At 38.8% G+C, this 18,739-nt stretch overlaps 1 protein-coding gene across 1 annotated transcript; it reads left to right on the top strand.

The window, feature by feature from the left end:
* Positions 1-1,928: 1,928 nt before the first annotated feature.
* On the top strand, positions 1,929-18,681 carry LOC141442114 (uncharacterized). The gene is made up of 13 exons (XM_074107022.1): positions 1,929-1,947; positions 2,939-3,000; positions 4,058-4,158; positions 4,549-4,683; positions 5,690-5,787; positions 6,416-6,475; positions 6,877-6,924; positions 9,865-9,929; positions 11,558-11,661; positions 13,308-13,442; positions 15,613-15,710; positions 18,406-18,465; positions 18,597-18,681. Exons 4-13 carry the CDS (start codon positions 4,670-4,672, stop codon positions 18,647-18,649), a joined length of 735 nt encoding a protein of 244 aa, XP_073963123.1. The 5' UTR covers positions 1,929-1,947; positions 2,939-3,000; positions 4,058-4,158; positions 4,549-4,669; the 3' UTR covers positions 18,650-18,681.
* The last annotated feature ends 58 nt before the right edge of the window (positions 18,682-18,739 follow it).

Genomic DNA, 18,739 nt, shown 5'->3' with positions numbered 1-18,739 from the left:
GCTCGTAGTTCTTACTTTTTTTTTTTCATTTTCTGATTGTTAGACAATTATTCCTTTGTACAGTCAGCGTCAAAAGTAGCGGATCACTTTTTTACTTTGTCTTATTAGCACAATTGGTAAAGTATGGTGTAAGTACATCGACATCTATGTACCTTACGGCACTAGACTGGCTGTTTGGAACAAAACGCGCGGCGCATCAATCATCAATATTACTTTGACACAACCGCTGTCACGGACGACAACAGACTATATTATATACTCGTAAAACCGCGCTGTGAACTGTTTTTGTGCGCCGTTTTGATGTAAGAAACATGCACTCTAGTACATAGATGTCAATGTGTAAGTACGTGGCTGTAAAACGAGAAAGTACAAAAGTAAGCAGCTACTTTTGATGCTGACGTACTACCGAAGGTACGACATTAACTTTTTTTTTAAGACAACTATGCACTTGTACTACCAAAAGTACGCAATATTGTTCAAAGTGATGAACCTCTGCCGCGTACACTGGCATACGAGTCGCGAGACGAGGTGAGAGTGTGACCGACCAGACGCGTGCACCTCGCATCGCTCCTCGCCTCGACCCTCGCAGCGCTTTCGTCCGGAGCGGTTTTTGGGCACAAGTCAAAGGACCCCACGACGAACGCGAGCTTGGTGTTTACATTCGCGTTCTCGCTTCTTTCGAATTTGAACCTTGTGCTGCGCAAGTTGTGAGCTCAAAGACACTGAACTCGCCACGAGAGTGTAAACAGGAAGCTCATTTACCATCGATCACGCGAGCCGCGGACCGAGATACGAGACGAGGCGAGAGTGTAAATCCCGTGATTTAATGGTTTATGAAAACGAAAGATAGTATCTATGCTAAATCTTGTTTAGTCAAAATAGTTGCGATGTCTACTGTCGTCGTTTTGGTAATAACCATTGGAGGATAATGACGCTTAACTCATGCGGTTAAAATGCTGAAATATTCGCCCTTAAATTAATTTATCGGAAAGTACCTACGATTATTACGATACAACACAAATTATAACCTACTATAATTTAACGTACTTCAGGAAGGGAGGAGGTTCTATTTGTTCGACTGTATATTTTTTTTTACATTTATATTAGGTATAGTGTATGTTTTTATGCATGTTTACCGATTTTTCACTTTTTATTTTGTATGTTTTTGGATGTTTAATATGTATTTAAGTATGTATTTATCTATATAAGAATTTAATTTATAAGGGTATAGATTAAATTAAATTAAATATAAATAATAATAAGAAGACAAAGAAAACTTACCTAAGGAACCTTAACTAAATATATTAACTCTTTATTGCACACCAACACATAGTAAGCAGTACCGAAAACATAGGTATAATATATACATAGAGATTTTCTAAGGTAAGGAATAGGCGGCCTTATCGCTTCAGAACGATCTCTTCCAGGCAACCTTTACAATGGACAGGTACATCGTCTAAGGTAAGGACCAAGTAAGGACCCAATATATTTTCATCAGTCTGTCAGTCAAAAATAGTTACACAGTCGTCATTCTGACAGGAATGATGGACTTAATAAAGGGCTCCATGCACCAGACCGATGTCGCTTCAGACCGATCGAAACGACAAATCGATAGTGTATGTCAAGATCGCAGATCAAAGACGATGTCAGAGATCGCAACAAAATCCCATGCAATCATGAATATCGTAACGATGAATCGACAGTGTATGAATGGCTCACGATTCAGTCACGATTTTCAGCAGATCGATCGTACAGACGAATCGTACCGTATATGGGACCCTTAACAGGTGCCAGAATAAGCGTGTAACCAGTGTCTAAGTTCAGTGTCTGCTGACATTGTATCGTAAAACGAATTGCAATTTATATTTTCAATTATGTTGTGCCATGAAAGCGTGAAATTTGCATACTATTAACATAGATTTCCTGAGTCTGGCATCAACGATAGAAGTAAATAAAGACTGTTTATTTTTATGCTTAAGTTAAAATGTTATCACTAATGCTATTCACTGTATAATTTTGCTTCGTAGAAGTTACAATACGCGTTAATTTGTTTTTTTTTCACTGAACTTCTTCGGTAAACATGTTTTGTGACTTTTTGAGCTCAAATGCTATTCAAAAGTGCTTCCATAATATTTTTACTTTCAGTGATTTATTTTCAATGTAAGTTAAATTAATATAAACCTTTACCGTATAAGGTATAATAGGTAGGTAAGATAGGTGTAGGTAAGGTATCCATACAGTTACTCGTATAGAGTACGATGAGTTATGATTTATGAGAATCTCTTAATTATAGTAGTTCAGAATTGAGATATTATTTTAAATTTGCTTCAAAATGATTATCGTTTAAAAAATTGCAGTGATCACTAAAAGCTTTATAGCACAGTTAATTGTTTTGTTATAACTCATTCTTGCCCATAAAACACACGAACTTAAGAGATAACAAGGTGTACAAAAGCAAATTTATCCTATGATTGCTTTTTTTGGAGTGTTTTGTATTTTTTATTTCAACAAATTTGTTACTTTTACGGTATAGGAGAATATTATATTAGCATAGAAGAAATTTGTGTCTAGACTCCTGTTCAGCGGTGGTGTAGGGGTTATAGCACGCAGCACGGAATGCTGAGGACCTGGATTCGATTCGCAGTGCTGGTCTCTTTTCCTGGTTTTTCTGTGCATCCATGCCTCAGTTTGTATGTTTGACAAACTTATCCTTTAAAGAATAAACCTTTGAAAGATATACGAATCATCAGAAACAAGAGTAGACTACAGTGAAAAGAGAAAGGACCGATATTTTTTATTATAGTTACCTATGTAAAGCTGGATCTGTACAAAACCGATAAAGAGACGCCGCCGCCCGCGCCGCGTAAAATCTATTCAAAAACGTCACTGCCGCGATGGTTATTTTTTATATTGCTTATAATTGTATTATTTTGTCAAGTATGGCTGCCAACGGTGTACAGTAACTGCGAGTTGGGTCGCCGACAAGACAGACCCAGACCGGTAAGAAAATTATTTTTCACACCTCTCAGTCAGAAATGTAACAGGGATCAAAGAGCAACTTTTCTGTTCAAGGCTTTTCTAAGTATTTTTTTTTTGCAATTGCAATATTTTTAAATTGATAATTATAAAACCACGTCAATTTCTATGCTGGTACGCTCAGGATTCTACTTCTATTGTAGAATCATTCGCTACATTCTGGATTTAATGTACCACCCTCGCCGTAAATACATAATTTTGCTCCCTTGTGACACAAATAACTATTAAAAACTACATTTATGTAATCAAATCAGTCTATGTCAGCTCTGATGTGTTTTTTTTATTATTCGCATAATGATACATTTTGACCACGCAGAATGTTCAATACAAACAGATTGATTTGATTTTATTGATTTATTGCACATAAATTTATTTACACAGCATTACAGTTATTACTAATACACTGTGAAACTACATTAAACATATAAAATTCATTTATTGAATCAGGCGTTACTTTGCGGAGGCCCATATCAATGAACTAAAATAATTTCCTTGCTCACCCGCGACCTTACGATAGCTAAGCTTATGCAAAATATGCGTGTTCATGCAGTTCCTCCACCTCCACACTGAACGCTTGCGGGTGAGCAAGGAAATTATTTTAGTTCATATAAAATTCAATATAAAACATAAAAACAAAAAACATCAGCTAGGAACACTGGTTAGCCTGTCATCCATCATCTCACAAAACATCAGGCTCTGACGACACACGGTAGCCCAACGCCCCGCAAATATGTCACAGTCTGGCATCGCCGCCAGGAGCGCATTGACAGACACCCGTTACCCGGACAGATAACTGTTGGGAGAGAAAGTTCCCCAGTGGCGACCGCAAACTGGTAGATGAAGAGTTGGCTGGCCTCCTACTAGGTGGACTGGCGACATCGTGAGAATTGCGGGCAACCGGTGGATCCAATTGGCGAGTTGTTGTTCATTGTGGCGTTCTAAGCGGGAGGCCTTTGTTCAGCTGTGGGCGTCGTCCAGCTGATGATGCTGATGATTATGACAATAGTTCTTTCTTTGCCAGCCGTTTGAAAGTCGTCGGAAGTGGAGGTTTCCTGGTCCAGCTCGTCGGCCGAAAAATGTCACAACCGAAGAACCTTTTAATCCCAGGAAGGAAAATGTGAAGTAACAGTCCCATTGATTATTTACATTTTGCTTGCGCCTTCACTCGGTTTACAAGACTCCCATGGGGATCCCATCAGGTGAACCGCCTGCTTGTTTGTCCCCTCTTTTTCTCTCTCTCTCTCTCTCATTATTTACATGAACGTGCCGACACAAGATTGGTCGATGACCTGCCAACTGCAGCGTGAAAGCCACGCACGCACATTCGCCTTAACTCAGTGGCACATGCACCCGAAAATTACCCATCTAGAAGCCAGTTTAATTTTTATTTTATTTAATTTATAAAGTTGATTCGTATAATTAAAAAGAGCAGCTTGAGGCTTAATTAAAACTTCCAGCATGTCCGTACGAGACAGTAACGATTATTTAAAATATTATTTGACTTTTCCCTAGCTTCACAGGCACCCCGCACGTAGATGACATATGTACGACGAAAGAGAAGCCGCCAATACCAACAACAACACTGTTTCGTGTCTCTTTCACCGAAGACTGCGATTACCTAGCGTTCTACTGCATGAGGGCTTACGTGTAAGTTCAGTGCAGAAGCATTCCTTCATCCTCCCGCCAAATGTTGATGCTGGTCTGTCTCTACATATACTCTAAAGACAGGCCAGCGTTCTTTCAGATCAGGATTTTATCTCATCTCCGGAACACTTCATTACTGGGCACAAGCTCACAGAATGAGAAGACTCAGTGTTAGTTTCCACGCGAGCCCAATGTGGATTGGGAACATCAGGACATACCAAAAATTTGCTTCACAGGTTTAACATTAAGGTATCTTCGTGACGTTTTTCTTCACCAAAAAGCCCATGATAAATTTCAAATGTAGTTTCACATAACTCAGGGGTTTACACCTACGACCTTCACTTACGACCACGAAGCTCCCGCGGCTTTTTTGGTCCTTTCAGCGAATTACGGTTGCTTGCATGAGTTGACTATGTAGCTGGGGCCCGTATTTTTAATACAGCTAATACGGTATCTACGTCTCTGGTGGTATCCTAGCTTGTCTTAGACGTATCCTGTATACTCGTAAAAATTATTGGAAACGTTTGTATCTAACTGCGGCAATGTCTTGCTTACCTGAGCAGATCGCTCGGCAATGGGCCCTGTATCGTTGATACTGCTGATACGGCAGTATCTACTCCGCTGAAATTGGCATACTTTGCCCAGGAGAGTTTTTGAGTATCGTCACCTTCCAAAAGACCAAGTCGATAGACCCTATAGGCCTACACAAGGTAACTACTGATCAAAAGAAGATCTTATGGACGCAGCGTAAGATCAGTCATTTGTAGGGCTAGTTGGCAGAGGCTTCTATCCAGCAGGGACGTCTTTTGGCTGTGGAGATGAAATATTACATTAATATGGACATTAACCTGCATCAATATCTGTCACTGCGGAGCGTTCAAAAATATCTGACATGTGCTGCTGGCCTTAGAAATAGAATCGTATCAGATATTTATGCACGCATTGTGTGTCAGATTAGTGCTGATGGCTGTACAGATACACCGCACCTTGTTATTATGATTATTTACAGTACCGGTGCCGTTTGCGGACGCACACTTTACTATCAGTATGAATCGTTTGAAAACTATTGTATGTTGGACTACGTTAACTGCATGGAACGATATGAAGGTGAGGCAAATACGGCTATTAGTCTAGGCAACAAAATGGTTTTACATTAAAACGTAACAACGTAACTTCTACCTAAGTAAGATTGGTTTTTGGAATCTTTTTGTATTTTTTATTTCAATTCCAAATTTTTACTTTTACGATCATCCCGTAAAACCTAAATTGAAAATACAAACTGAAATATAGATGCACAGAAAAATAAGACCATCACTGGCAATCGAACCCAGGTCCTCGGTATTCCGTACCGCGTGCTATACCGCTACACCACTGATGGTCAACGGTACCGACACGAATTTCCCCTATGCACCTCATATCTCAGCTTGTTTGTTTCTTATTTAGCCACTTAAGCAGTGACGCTAGCGACATCTATGCCGTAGCCCTCATCGAGAAACTTTTTCGGCACTCCATTGGAAGTAACCGCTCACCCGGACAAGAGATATCGTTACTAAGCAATCAAATTAAGATTGTTTTTTTTTTGGATTCTTTTTGTATTTTTTTATTTCTACCTAAGTACTTTTCGTTTTCCTTAAATTCAGTTACGTATCACCATTAAGAAATTCGCCACCAATATGCGCAAAATGTGTTACTGTGGTGGCCCGAGCATAGTTTTTTTTCGTTTTTTTTTTTGCAGTTTGGAAAGTCGTGCATATGGGAAAGTGCTTTGTTGTCGATGCTTTCAAGGATTACGAGCGTGAGTTCCCATACATCTTTTTCAGATTATAAATTTTCATTCAATTTACTTTTTGAATGAATGATGACTGAATTAAAATGTAAAAATAAACAAATATGGAAAAAATGATGAGTGAATTAAGATATTATGTGAATATTGAATGAATGATAAGTGAATTATTATTATCAAATCAAACATTTATAGTAATGATAATGACCATAAGCGTATGGTAGCAAAACATTTGGTTTCTGGATATGGACCTCCACGAACTAGGTATAAGATTACACCTAAAAAATTTAAATATTTTAGTGATAATTGAATGAATTCATTTTGCATAAATGAATGAATGAATGACTTATTTTATTTAAAGATGGCAATCCAAACAGAAAAGTCAAAATAAATCCATTTGTCCTTTTTTTCAGAATATTCATACAAGGATGATTACTATTTAAGACATATGGTTGTTAAGGGTACGTGAAAATAAATGAAGATAAATTTAAAAAAAATGTTTCTTTTATTTCTTTATTTAAATTGTTTACTAGTTTTGGCCCGCAACTCCGTCCGCGCAAAGTTCTAATTTGTGGTGTAGCTTTTCACCTCTTTCTTTCCATAAAGCTTTTAAATAGAAAACTGGTTTTTAGCCGTTATAATTATCTACTTGCATGAAAACATTGATGACTAATTATAATTACGGAGATAATAGCCTTTTTAGGGTTCCGTAGCCAAAATAGCAAAAGCGGATCCCTTATAGTTTCACTATGTCTGTTTGTCCGTCCGTCCGCGGCTTTGCTCAGGGAATATCAATGCTAGAAAGCTGTAAGTTTTCACGGATATATATGAAAAGTATGCCGACAAAATGGTACAATAAAAATTAAAAAAAAAAATTTTTTTTTAGCGTACCTCCCATAGACGTAATGTGGGGGTGATTTGTTTTTTCTCATCTAACCCTATAATGTGGGGTATCATTGGATAGGGCTTATAAAACAATTAGGGGATTGCGAAGACGATTTTTTAAGTTCATTGATTTGTTTGCGAAATACCAAACTTTAAAGTGCAAATTTTCATTAAAATCTTGCGTTCCCCCCCCCCCCCTCTTAAATGTAAACCGGTGGGAGGAAAATTTAAAAAATTCAGGATGATAGTAAGTATATCAACTTACAAGAAAAACTATAATGGTTAAGTTTGCTTGAGAATTATTAGTAGTTTAAGAGTAAATAGCAGCCTAAGATATAAAATATACCTAAACTTGGAAGATTCCGTATAAAATACGAAATCCTTAGAAAAATATTACTTAATATTTTCGTAATGGCTACGGAACCCTATTTTGGGCGTTTCCGACACGCTCTTGGTCGGTTTTTATTGAAGTGAGATTTGAATAATCCTCAAACACACACAGTCACAAGGCACATACAGGTATATTTATATTTATCTCGCTTTGCTTGCTTCAAACAAAGGTTTTTCCGAACCAGTTACTTGTAGATTATTCGACACTCAGTGCTTGTTATAGCCTAAATAGAATAAATATATTTAGACTTAGCCTTTGAAGTGTCAAAAATCGACCGGAGATTGCTTGGCAACATATTATTATGGTATGTCTGATCTGTTAACCAAATTTGTTGCAAGCTCGTAGGTTGCAAGATTTTAATATTTCCCTTTCGCGTTTATAAGTTTGTTGCGACAAAACATTACTGCAGAAGATGCAATGCAAAGATTGTGCCAAATTAATCAAATTTCAATTTATATTTTCAATTATTTTCTGTCATAAAAGCGTGAAATTATGAGCACATAATATTTATTCTGGTACCAACGTAAAGTAAATAATGGTTTCATTTTAACTACAGAGTTAAAATGTACAATCATGTTATTATACTTCTGCTGTGTAATTTTGCTTCTTTGAAATTACAATATGCGTTAACTTGGACTTTATTCGCTTAATTTCTTACATAAACTAGTTTTGTGATTTCTGGAGCTCAAATGCAACTGAAAAGCGTTCCTAAAATATTTTTATTTTCACTGATTTATCTCCAACGTAAGTTATAATAAACTAGAGTTTACCCGCGGCTTCGAACGCGTAAACTATTCAATCTGGTAGTTACAATTGAAATTCCGGGATTTAAAATAAATCCCGTGGGAATTCCCGAAATTTATATCGTAATCTGCATTGAGTGTTGTGTTAAGAACAACTATCCCGTGGGAATATTGGAATAAAAGAAGCCTATGTGTTATTTCAGACATCCAGCTATCTACATACCAAATTTCATGACTCTAAGCCTAGCGGTTGTTATTTCCAGATTTCATCCCTATCCCGTGGGAAAAAGTAGCCTATGTGTTCTTCCATATGTCCAGCTATCTACGTACCAAATTTCATCCAAATCCATTTAGCCATTATAGCGTGAAGGAGTAACAAACACACACACACACACACACACACAAACTTTCTCATTTATAATTATAATATAATAAGTAGGATAAATAGGATTAGTAGGATAGTCAGTCACCTGCTTATAGAACTAGTGAATAATGTTTTTTCATAGTATCAAGATACCTAAATACGAACTTTTCCGACAAAATACATTATTCATTACTTCTGCTTTGCACAAAAACAGTGATAATAAAAAATCACAAAAGGTTTACGAACACTTTCTTATGCATAGCTACAAGTCTGCAACTGGAGTGGAGAGTGGAGATGGGCGTCTAAGTTAGTAGTTGGATGGTCTTGAAATTTGGCATACTTATGCAAATCGCGTACAATAATCTGGCAGTGACATCCTGGTAGTCCGGCCAGGATCGCCTCCACGGGACGGAACTCTTCAACGGTTAATGGCATCGACTTGAAATTTGGTACGCAAAATAATGTAGTTGGGGTGACAAAACAAGTACAGCCAACAAAAAGTACAGTCAGCAAAAAAAGCTTCTATAAAACAATATTTTTTCATCATAAACTTATTTATGTAGAAAAACCTCGTTCAGCTGAGCTGTTCCCACTAAAGCTGTGCTGCGATGACGATAGATATTTGAAGAGTTTACCTCTCACATCAACGACAGCAGCAGAGAATACTTTATTGTATAGTGACGGAGCAGTTATAGGGGATCATTACAAGCTTTTATTTAGTTTCGCCTGTCGCGTTATCTGTCTGTCTGTAATCAAATCTTGCAAGTAAAATTCGACCAACTTCCAGTAATAACATTGACAATACAATAATCTGGCAGTGACATCCTGGTAGTCCGGCCAGGATCGCCTCCGCAGGACGGAACTATTCAACGGTTAATGGCATCGACTTGAAATTTGGTATGCAATTGTAGTTTGGCTGTGACAATACAAGTACAGTCAACAAAAAGTACAGCCAGCAAAAAATCTTGCATGAAAAATTTAATTTTTACCAAAAACTTATTTTTTATATTGTTTCAAGTATGGCTTCCAACGGTGTACAATGGCTGTGCGTTAAGCGGTCGTCGACATGTCAGACGCAAACCGGTAAGAAAATGATTGCTCATTGTGGCGTTCTCTTTCCAGCAGTGAACGTCTTTCGGCTGATAATAAAGCTAGGGACACACTTATCGCTTTTGTAATTGTTTGTTACATTTCTTTTGTTTTATGTTAGTTTTAATGTAAATAATGTTGTATTTATTTTATCTCTTTTGAGTATTTCTGTTTTGTCTCTTAACCGCACGTAATTTTCCGCTTATCCTCTATATAACCAAATGTTTTTCCTAACTAGGTTAGCTGGAAGAGATCCCTTTTTAGGGATAAGCTCGCCTTTGTTCTCCTCTCTGTGTATTTGTATTTTTATTTTTATTTTTATGTGCAATAAAGAGTTTACATACATACATACATACTTATCCTACGTACGCAATGTTATGCAATGCATTAAGAAATCTGGACCATGATAATTGTATGCTAAGAAACATAAGCGTCGTCCTGTATCCGAGCTGCGGTACCTTTAGTGGACGTCTACCTGTCGCGGTCGGACACGAAGACGAAGGAAGAGAAGGTCTTCGAGCACATCCACGAGGCAGCTCGGGGTCGGTAGAGCCAACAATTTTCGCTCTTAGGGAAGCAAGGATAAAAATCCCTAAATAACTTTTTTTTTCGTTACGTATTTTTTGTGTTTTCAGGGTCTTTTTAGTGTTTTTTTTGTATAATTTGAATTTTACAGCGCATTAGTTTTACTGTAATGCTGTATTTTTTTTTATTGGCAATTGAACGAATAAATTAATGTTTGTAAGCATACAAATATCAGGGTCCAGATTTCATAATGCATTGCTCACGTTGCGTACGTGGGATAAGTGTATCCCTAGCTTAAGGTAGACTTCCGACTAGAGCGGCTCTATCGCAACGGCCGCAGCGTCAGAGCCGCTGCGTCAGTGTCGCAGCGGCTCTGACGCAGATTGGCTTCCGAACAGCGCGACTCCGGTGTCAGTTTGTTGTTATTCCGTGCACAATAACCTCAAGCCCACGTGCGATCCCAGCGATCCCAGCGATTGCGCGGCAGTTCTTGCGCAAACATGGCACGGCTGCTATCGCTCGGCGATACTGACGCGGCGCCACTGTCGCGGCGACAGTGAGGCTGCGTTCGAACGTCAGTTCATACGTTTCCGTACTGCATAATACTATCGCTCTATCGCCGCGTTACTGTCGCTGCGTTAGTGACGCCGGAGCCGCTCTACTCGGAAGTCTACCTTTAATGATATAATATAATATGGCCTATACCTTTAATGATACTTTAATGATATAATAATGATATATAATTATTAGACGACCAGATGACCTAGTAGTGAGAGAACCTGACTACGAAGCTTGAGGTCCCGGGTTCGATTCCAGGGTCGGGGCAAATAATTGTATGAAAAATACGAATGTTTGTTTTCGGGTCTTGGGTGTTTAATATGTGTTTAAGTATGTATCAATCTAATTAATTATATTTGCCCGTTGCTTAGTACCAATAACACAAGCTTTGCTAAGCTTACTTTGGGATTAGGTCAATTGGTGAGAATTGTCCCGTGATATATAAATTATATTTTTTTTTCTTTATATTGGTTTCTTTATATATATTTTTTTTTTCATTATAATGATGACGATGACGTATTTTTTCTTCTTGTTGCCAGCCATATGAGAATCGTCGTCAGTGGAAATTCCCCCGTCCCGCTCGTCGACCGAAAAATGTCACAACGGAAGCGCCTTTTGAACCCCAGAGGGAAGATGAAGAGAAGTAAGCCTAATTTATTATTTACTAGAGTTTACCCGCGGTTTCGCACGCGTAACTATCCGATCTGTTTGTTACAATTGAAATTCCGGGAATTTACAAAATTCCCCAGGCAATTCTCAAAGTTTATATCGTAGATATAACTGTCAAAAATTTCATGACTCTAAGAGGCTGTTTCACCATCCATTGATTAGCGTTAGCCGACAGGACTCTATTTGAAGGGCCGGTAAGGCACTTGTCTCACCGCCAGCGAGGATACGATTGGCTATCGACTATTTTCTCGCTCAAGAAACGATCAAAAGATATATAAGATCCTGTGTGAGTAAAAGAGACACATATATTAATAGTTGATCGCTGGCTGTTCACACTGTCGGCGAGAACTCACTCTTACATCTTTTCTCGCAGCGACAAGAGCTATAAAACTCGCTGAGATATAGATACTCGCTCAGCGATGTCAGCTTGGCGGCCGCCCCGCACGAGCGAGTCGAGTGGAGCGAGTAATCGCCCGTCGCACGCGAACACTCGCTTACAACCAAGCGATAAAACTACACTCGCTTCTCGTTGCTCGCCCACTCATTTCTAGTTACTCGCTCTACTCGCTTCTCGCTCATCGTCGGCGGTGGGACAAGTGCCTGACATATGAATATTTTTGCACCCTCTACTGTACTGTGGCAGATGCAGGTGACTACAAAGAGACCCTATATAGTACGAAGTGCAAAATTAAAATTTCGTATCTTGCCGTCCCGCTGACGGTAATATTATTTAATACGAGAGTGAGAGTGACGGTACGAACGTCACTGCATCTTCAGTTCGTCGGCGTATTTCGAGCAACTGTGTAGTAATTTCTTTAGTTACATAGAAAGACCAACTTAAACTTTCGTGATTTTTCACTCATATTCAAAATACCACCAACGGGAGTAATATTTACCCCGACGTTTCGGCGACATTGCAGTGGCCGTGGTCTCGAGTAGACCCCTCCAAACACCGGGTGTTTGTAAGATTGATTGTAGTTGTGGTAGTTCCTATAACAGACAGACGAAAAGAACAATAGCTGAGAGGGCCAAGGAACATATTGCAGCTGTTAAAAATTGCCAGGTAAATAAGTCAGCCATAGCCGAGCATTTGTTGGAGTCAGGACCAAACCACTGGATTGAGCTTCACAATCCCAAAATTCTGTCCACGGAACGTCATTTCTACTCAAAAATGGTACGTGAAGCAGTTGAAATAAAAAAGCATAAAAATTTCAACCGGATCGATGGATATAAGCTTTCATCTTCGTGGAATCCTGTTATTAATAAGTGTCGGCGTCGGGATGAATGTTCGGAGGGACGATCGGACGTTGTAAGTGTTGTGTGTCGGTGTGATGGGGTGACAAATAAAAATGACCAAGTGCGGGTAGTTCGTGATACGAGTGCCGGTACTATTAGTGATCAAGTGGGGGTAGTTCGAAGGACTCACGCTGCTAGGCAGACTTGACACCCCACACTTCAGTCTACTCGTGACCTCGGCTAGTGCAATGTTGCCGAAACGTCGAGGTAAATATTACTTGTACTGTGTGTTAGCGTGATAAGTCCCGTTGGTGGTATTTTGAATATAAGTATTACGTAGTAGAATTTCGAGATACTCATCATCTTTCGGTCTCATTTCCTCAGCTTCACGGGCACGACGCACGTAGATGACCAATGTTCGACGAAAGAAAGGGCAATCGAGTTGACAACGACGCTGCTTCGTGTCTCCTTCACTGAGGACTGTGATTACCTAGCATTCTACTGTATGCGGGCCTACGAGTAAGTTCAGGGAAATAGCACAAAATGAATGAGAGAACGAATGAATTAATGATTAAGATGATAAAATCGATCTTTGTACAAACATTTATTTTGTTAGGGGAGCTTCCATTCCACAGATGATATCTACGCTGCTGGCAGTGGCAAAGCTCGCCCAGTCAGCCACGTTCCGAAAGACTAACCCCCTTATTCATAAAACTTAACAAGCCTATGTTAACTAACAAATGCTTTGTCCCTTTCTAACAAATACAAATGTCGAAGTGACAGATAAGGACAAACGAATTTTAGCGGCATTTTAACTAAAATAGGTTTGATTGTCGTTTATGAATAAGGGGGTATATAGATACCGTACACAAGGCGTTGACCTGATGAAGGGGGGCTGGCGAGTCCGACGGATGTGGCTAGAGTTGCCAGGCGTCCGGATAAAGCCGGGCGTAGTTTTTCAATGCTTGTCCGGCCAAATTAAACGTTGTCCGGCCTGTCCAGTTTTTTGAGGCTTTTTACATTTGACAAGTCACTAAATATAAAAATAATAATGATAATAACTGTTTGTAGATTAAACACAAAATTGTTATTGTGTATACTAAGACACAAAATCCCTACTTATTGTTATCAATGCGAAAGTAACTCTGTCCGTCTGTCTGTTTGTCGGTCTGCCTGCCTGTTACTCTTCACGCTTAAGCTGCTGAACCGATTTAGAAGAAATTAAGTATCAATAGTTTATAAGGGAAGGGAAGGAGATAGGCTACCATTTATAAAGAAAAAATTTTTTTTTTGATTATTCATTAGTAAATTAGTTTGCCCGGATTTTTTGCCCAAAAGTCCGGCCGAACTGGCTAGTCAGTCCGGCTATTACGTTTGAGGACCAGGCAACCATAGATGTGGCCAGCACTGGTCATTGCGATATTCTTTGAAGGAGACCTACATAAGTCCATCAACGTCTTTTCGTTGATGATTAAAAATGGCATATGAAAATACTGTAAGTCTTACGTACGGGGGATGCAGGCCGCTACCAACCAAAGCAACTGAAAGTAGTGTTGCCGATCAATAGTCCACTATCGATAATGTTTCGATAGACTATCGATAGTTTGAGCAAAAGCGATAGTTATCGATAATATCGATATCTCTTTTCGTGCAATACTATCGATAGTATCAATAGTATCGATATTTTTAATGTCTAATAATGCAAAACTATCGATACTATAGATAGTTTTGAACAATCGATTGTTGTGAGTCGATTGTAATTTGTGGGTAGTTTTGTTTTGTTTCATAAAACGTATGTGGGTACTTGGGGAGTTACAGTGACAAGTTAAAACGGTGGTTGTGGTTCGTTAGTCTAACAACTGGTAGCATGGTGTACGGTTGTGTCACTCTGAAGATGAGCTCTGTTTGAGTTCGAAACGCGTCAGTGTAGTGTGGTGGTGGTGATAGATGGGTTTGTGTGATTTGTGTGTGTTCTTACAGTGTGGATGTGGAGGAACTGCATGAACACGCATATTTTGCATAAGCTTAGCTATCGTTAGGTCGCGGGTGAGCAAGGAAATTATTTTAGTTCATTGATATGGACCTCCGCAAAGTAACGCCTGATTCAATAAATTATTTAAAATCGATTGTTACCGTTATTTCAATAGTATCGGTCGCATCTACACAGGGTGGTGGCAGAACAGAATGTGCAGCAACTGAATCTTCTAAGTCCTAAGAGTAAGTTGTTTAGGTTTGGTAGATCGTTAAGTAAGTCGAAAGTCTTTACCTTACACTAAGCCTTTACATCTTGCAATCTTGCTTCTAATCCGATAGTATTGAAATATAGATCACAATCGATTGTTCAAAACTATGAATAGTATCGACACTATCGATAGTTTTTGTAATTTTCTATTCAATACTATCGATAGTATCGATAGTGTTGTATTACTAGACAGCAATAATATCGATACTGTCGATAGTATTGCACGAAAAGAGATATTGATATCGATAGTATTGCACGAAAAGAGCTACAGCCTACCTACAGACAAGCTTATCGATAGTATGGCCTTTTTCCGATTAAAACTATCGATTTTTCGGCAACACTAACTGTAAGTCTGTGAGGAAAGCCTATGTTCAAAAGTGGACGTTTTACGCCTAATATGATGACGGTCAAGGTTAAACTGTATTTCCGTGTTACTTTTTTTTTCAGTACTGGTGTCGTTTGCGGTCGCACACTCTACTTTCAGTATTTAAACTTCCGAAACTACTGCTTGTTGGATTACGTCAACTGTATGGAACGATATGACAGTAAGGCAAACGCCTAAGAGCGTTTTCGGATTGTCCGAGCCGATATTAGTATCGGACGCCGATACGATATCGGTTCAAGTAAAATGTATGAAAAAAAAATAACAAAAAATGGAACCGACTACAAAATCCTTGAAAATATTTTACTAGCACTAGGTACCTACTAGCTCGAAGTCGGTGCCTCAGCACGAGCCAGCAGGAGTGGGACAATAGTCGTCTACCTCTACCTACATACCCACTACACTACATGGCCACTATGGATTTCAATCCACCCTGCTGGGTCGTGCTGAGTCACCGACTTCGAGCTAGTAGGTACCTAGTGCTAGTAAAATATTTTCAAGGATTTTGTAGTCGGTTCCATTTTTTGTTATTTTTATTTTTGAGACGGTTTTCTTTATTTCTCACTTTTTAGTGATTTGTAGCCAAAGTATATCTCACAACGATCCCATGAAGCCCAAACACGGCTTAGTTACGTTGTTTTATAACAGAGTTCCGTTGCCTACCTTCCGGCTTCAGCATCAGATCAGTTCTAAAGAATCATTAAGTTAAAGCTCCTTCTTAGTCGCTTATCTAGGTATATTAATAATGATCGTTTATAGACGAGCGAGCATTACTTAGCATTGGTCATCTACGGTCTTCTTCATCAGGTCCAGTTTAATGCTTATCTTAATGCTAAAAATGCCAAAATATATCTATAAAGTTTGAGGTTTGCCCTCGATTTCCCTAGGATCCCATCATCAGATCTTGACTTGGTGACAATGGGACCACCTAAAAAGAGTAACCTTTCGAATAAAAAAAGAATTTTGAAAATCGGTCCACAATTGACTGAGTAATCGGCGAACATACATAAAAAAAAATACAAACATTTGAACATAGAACCTCCTCCTTTTTATAAGTCGGTTAAAAATTGTCTCTGTGTGCGCAAAGCCTGATGCGTGGCGGCCATTTTGAGCTGGCCGTATCGGAAGGATTTTGTCGGAAATATGTGAAAACAACACATGGTGTCGGCTATCGGGTGTCGTCCATCGTCGTCCGATACCGATATTGGATCAGATAATGTGAAAACGCTCTAAGGGCTTCATTTTTTCAGTTGTTTAATCAATTACAAATTGTTGTGGTCTGTTATTTCCTCATTTTTAGGGTTCCGTAGCCAAAATGTCAAAAACGGAACCCTTATAGTTTCGCCATGTCTGTCTGTCCATCCGTCCGCAGCTTTGCTCAGGGACTATCAATGCTAGAAAGCTGTAATTTTGCACGAATATTTATATGTAAACTAGGCCGGCAAAAAGGTACAATAAAAAATTCAAAAACAATTTTTTTAGAGTGCCTCCCATAGACGTAAAGTGGGGGTGTTTTTTTTTCTCATCCAACCTTGCAGTGGACAACCTTGTACCTAGTATCGTTGGATAGGTCTTTTAAAACCATTTGGGGGTTACAAAAACGATTTTTCGATTCAGTCATTTGTTTGTAAAATAAACGTCCCCCCCTCTAAAATCTAAACCGTTGGGTGGAAATTTATTTAAAAAAATCGGATGGTAGTAAGTATATCATACTTACAAGGAAAACTATAACGGTTAAATTTTCTTGAGAATTATTTGTAGTTTAAGAGTAAATAGCGCCTGCTATAAAATATACCTAAACTTCCGTACAAAATACGAAATCCTTGGAAAAGTATTACTTATTTTTTTCGTAATGGCTACGGAACCCTATTTCGGGCGTGTCCGACACGCTCTTGGCCGGTTTATAATCTTGGGTTTCATTCAGACATGCTGCTACTGATTAAAACGAATTATATTATATTTTTTAATTAAATATGTTAGTAAATTGTTGTTTCGGTTATGAAACTCAGATGCATGGTCAAACACTGATATATTTTATATCTACCTTCAAAATTCAATGCCACTAAGTGTATCCACATATTTTATATTAAAACCATTATACAGCAGTTTCAATTATACATTTTTGATGCAATAAGGCCGCCTACTGCTTACTTTATAATGTTTTCTCCTTGTGATGAAAAAAGAAAGAAAAAAGACCTGGTACAAATCAACGCACGTAAAAAGAGCTCCTGGCGTTATACCAGCTGGGCTACTACGAAACTCGAAACTCGAAGTTCGTATCGTACCGTCCCTATCGCTCTCGTATTAAATAGTATAAGTGTCAGAAGGACCGCAGGTTAAGGTAGGAGTACGCTCTTTTCTTGAAAGTATATGTACAAAGGCGACTTATATGGGAGATCCCTTAAAGAGATAAGTTCGCCGTTGACTGGGAGAGATCTGTATACCAGTCCACCGTATATTTCGGGGATCTCGGAAAATCTTCCAACGGATTCGATGAAATTTGGCATGTAGAAGTTTTCGGGGATGAAGAATCGATCTAGTTTGGTGTTATTTCTGGGAAAACGTGAGTTTTAGCCCGTCGAAAAGCATTAAAACATATAAATATTACACAATCATTTCTGAACTGAGAGTGAGCGCAGCCCAGCTGCGCGTGAGCGAAATACGGACCAAATTGGCGGCATTTGGCGGAGGTGGGGGGGGGGGCGTAGGAGCGCGCGCGCGTCCGTCACGCCATTGGCTTGTTAGTTGACAGATGCGCAAACGTATCCCCTCCACGGGCCACCCAGAACTCTTTTTACGTGTGTTTACTTGTAACCTGGTGTTAAAAAGTTTTATATTCTAATTGAATTTGTTCACAGTGTGGCAAGCCGTTCATATGGGAAGGTGTTTTAGTGGCTCTGTACTCAAAGAATACGAACGTGAGTACTTCTATAACTTCTAATATTATAAAACTTGGTAATAACAATTGAAAATTGAATTAATTGATGATTGAAAATCTAATACTTAATACTAAAACATTTACAGAGCTAATTTATCCTTTTCGTTTCAGATTACTCATACAGGGATGACTATTGGCTGGACCAAATGTACGTTGTCGAATAGAACACAAGAAAATAAATGATGATAAAAAGAAACTTTCTTGTTTTTATTATTTCTTTAGGGGGCCATGAGCGCTATCAGACCATGTTTTAT

Source organism: Choristoneura fumiferana, chromosome 25 (assembly GCF_025370935.1).
Source record: "Choristoneura fumiferana chromosome 25, NRCan_CFum_1, whole genome shotgun sequence".
Taxonomy (NCBI): Eukaryota; Metazoa; Arthropoda; class Insecta; order Lepidoptera; family Tortricidae; genus Choristoneura; species Choristoneura fumiferana.
This window is presented reverse-complemented; position numbering and strand designations above follow the sequence as displayed.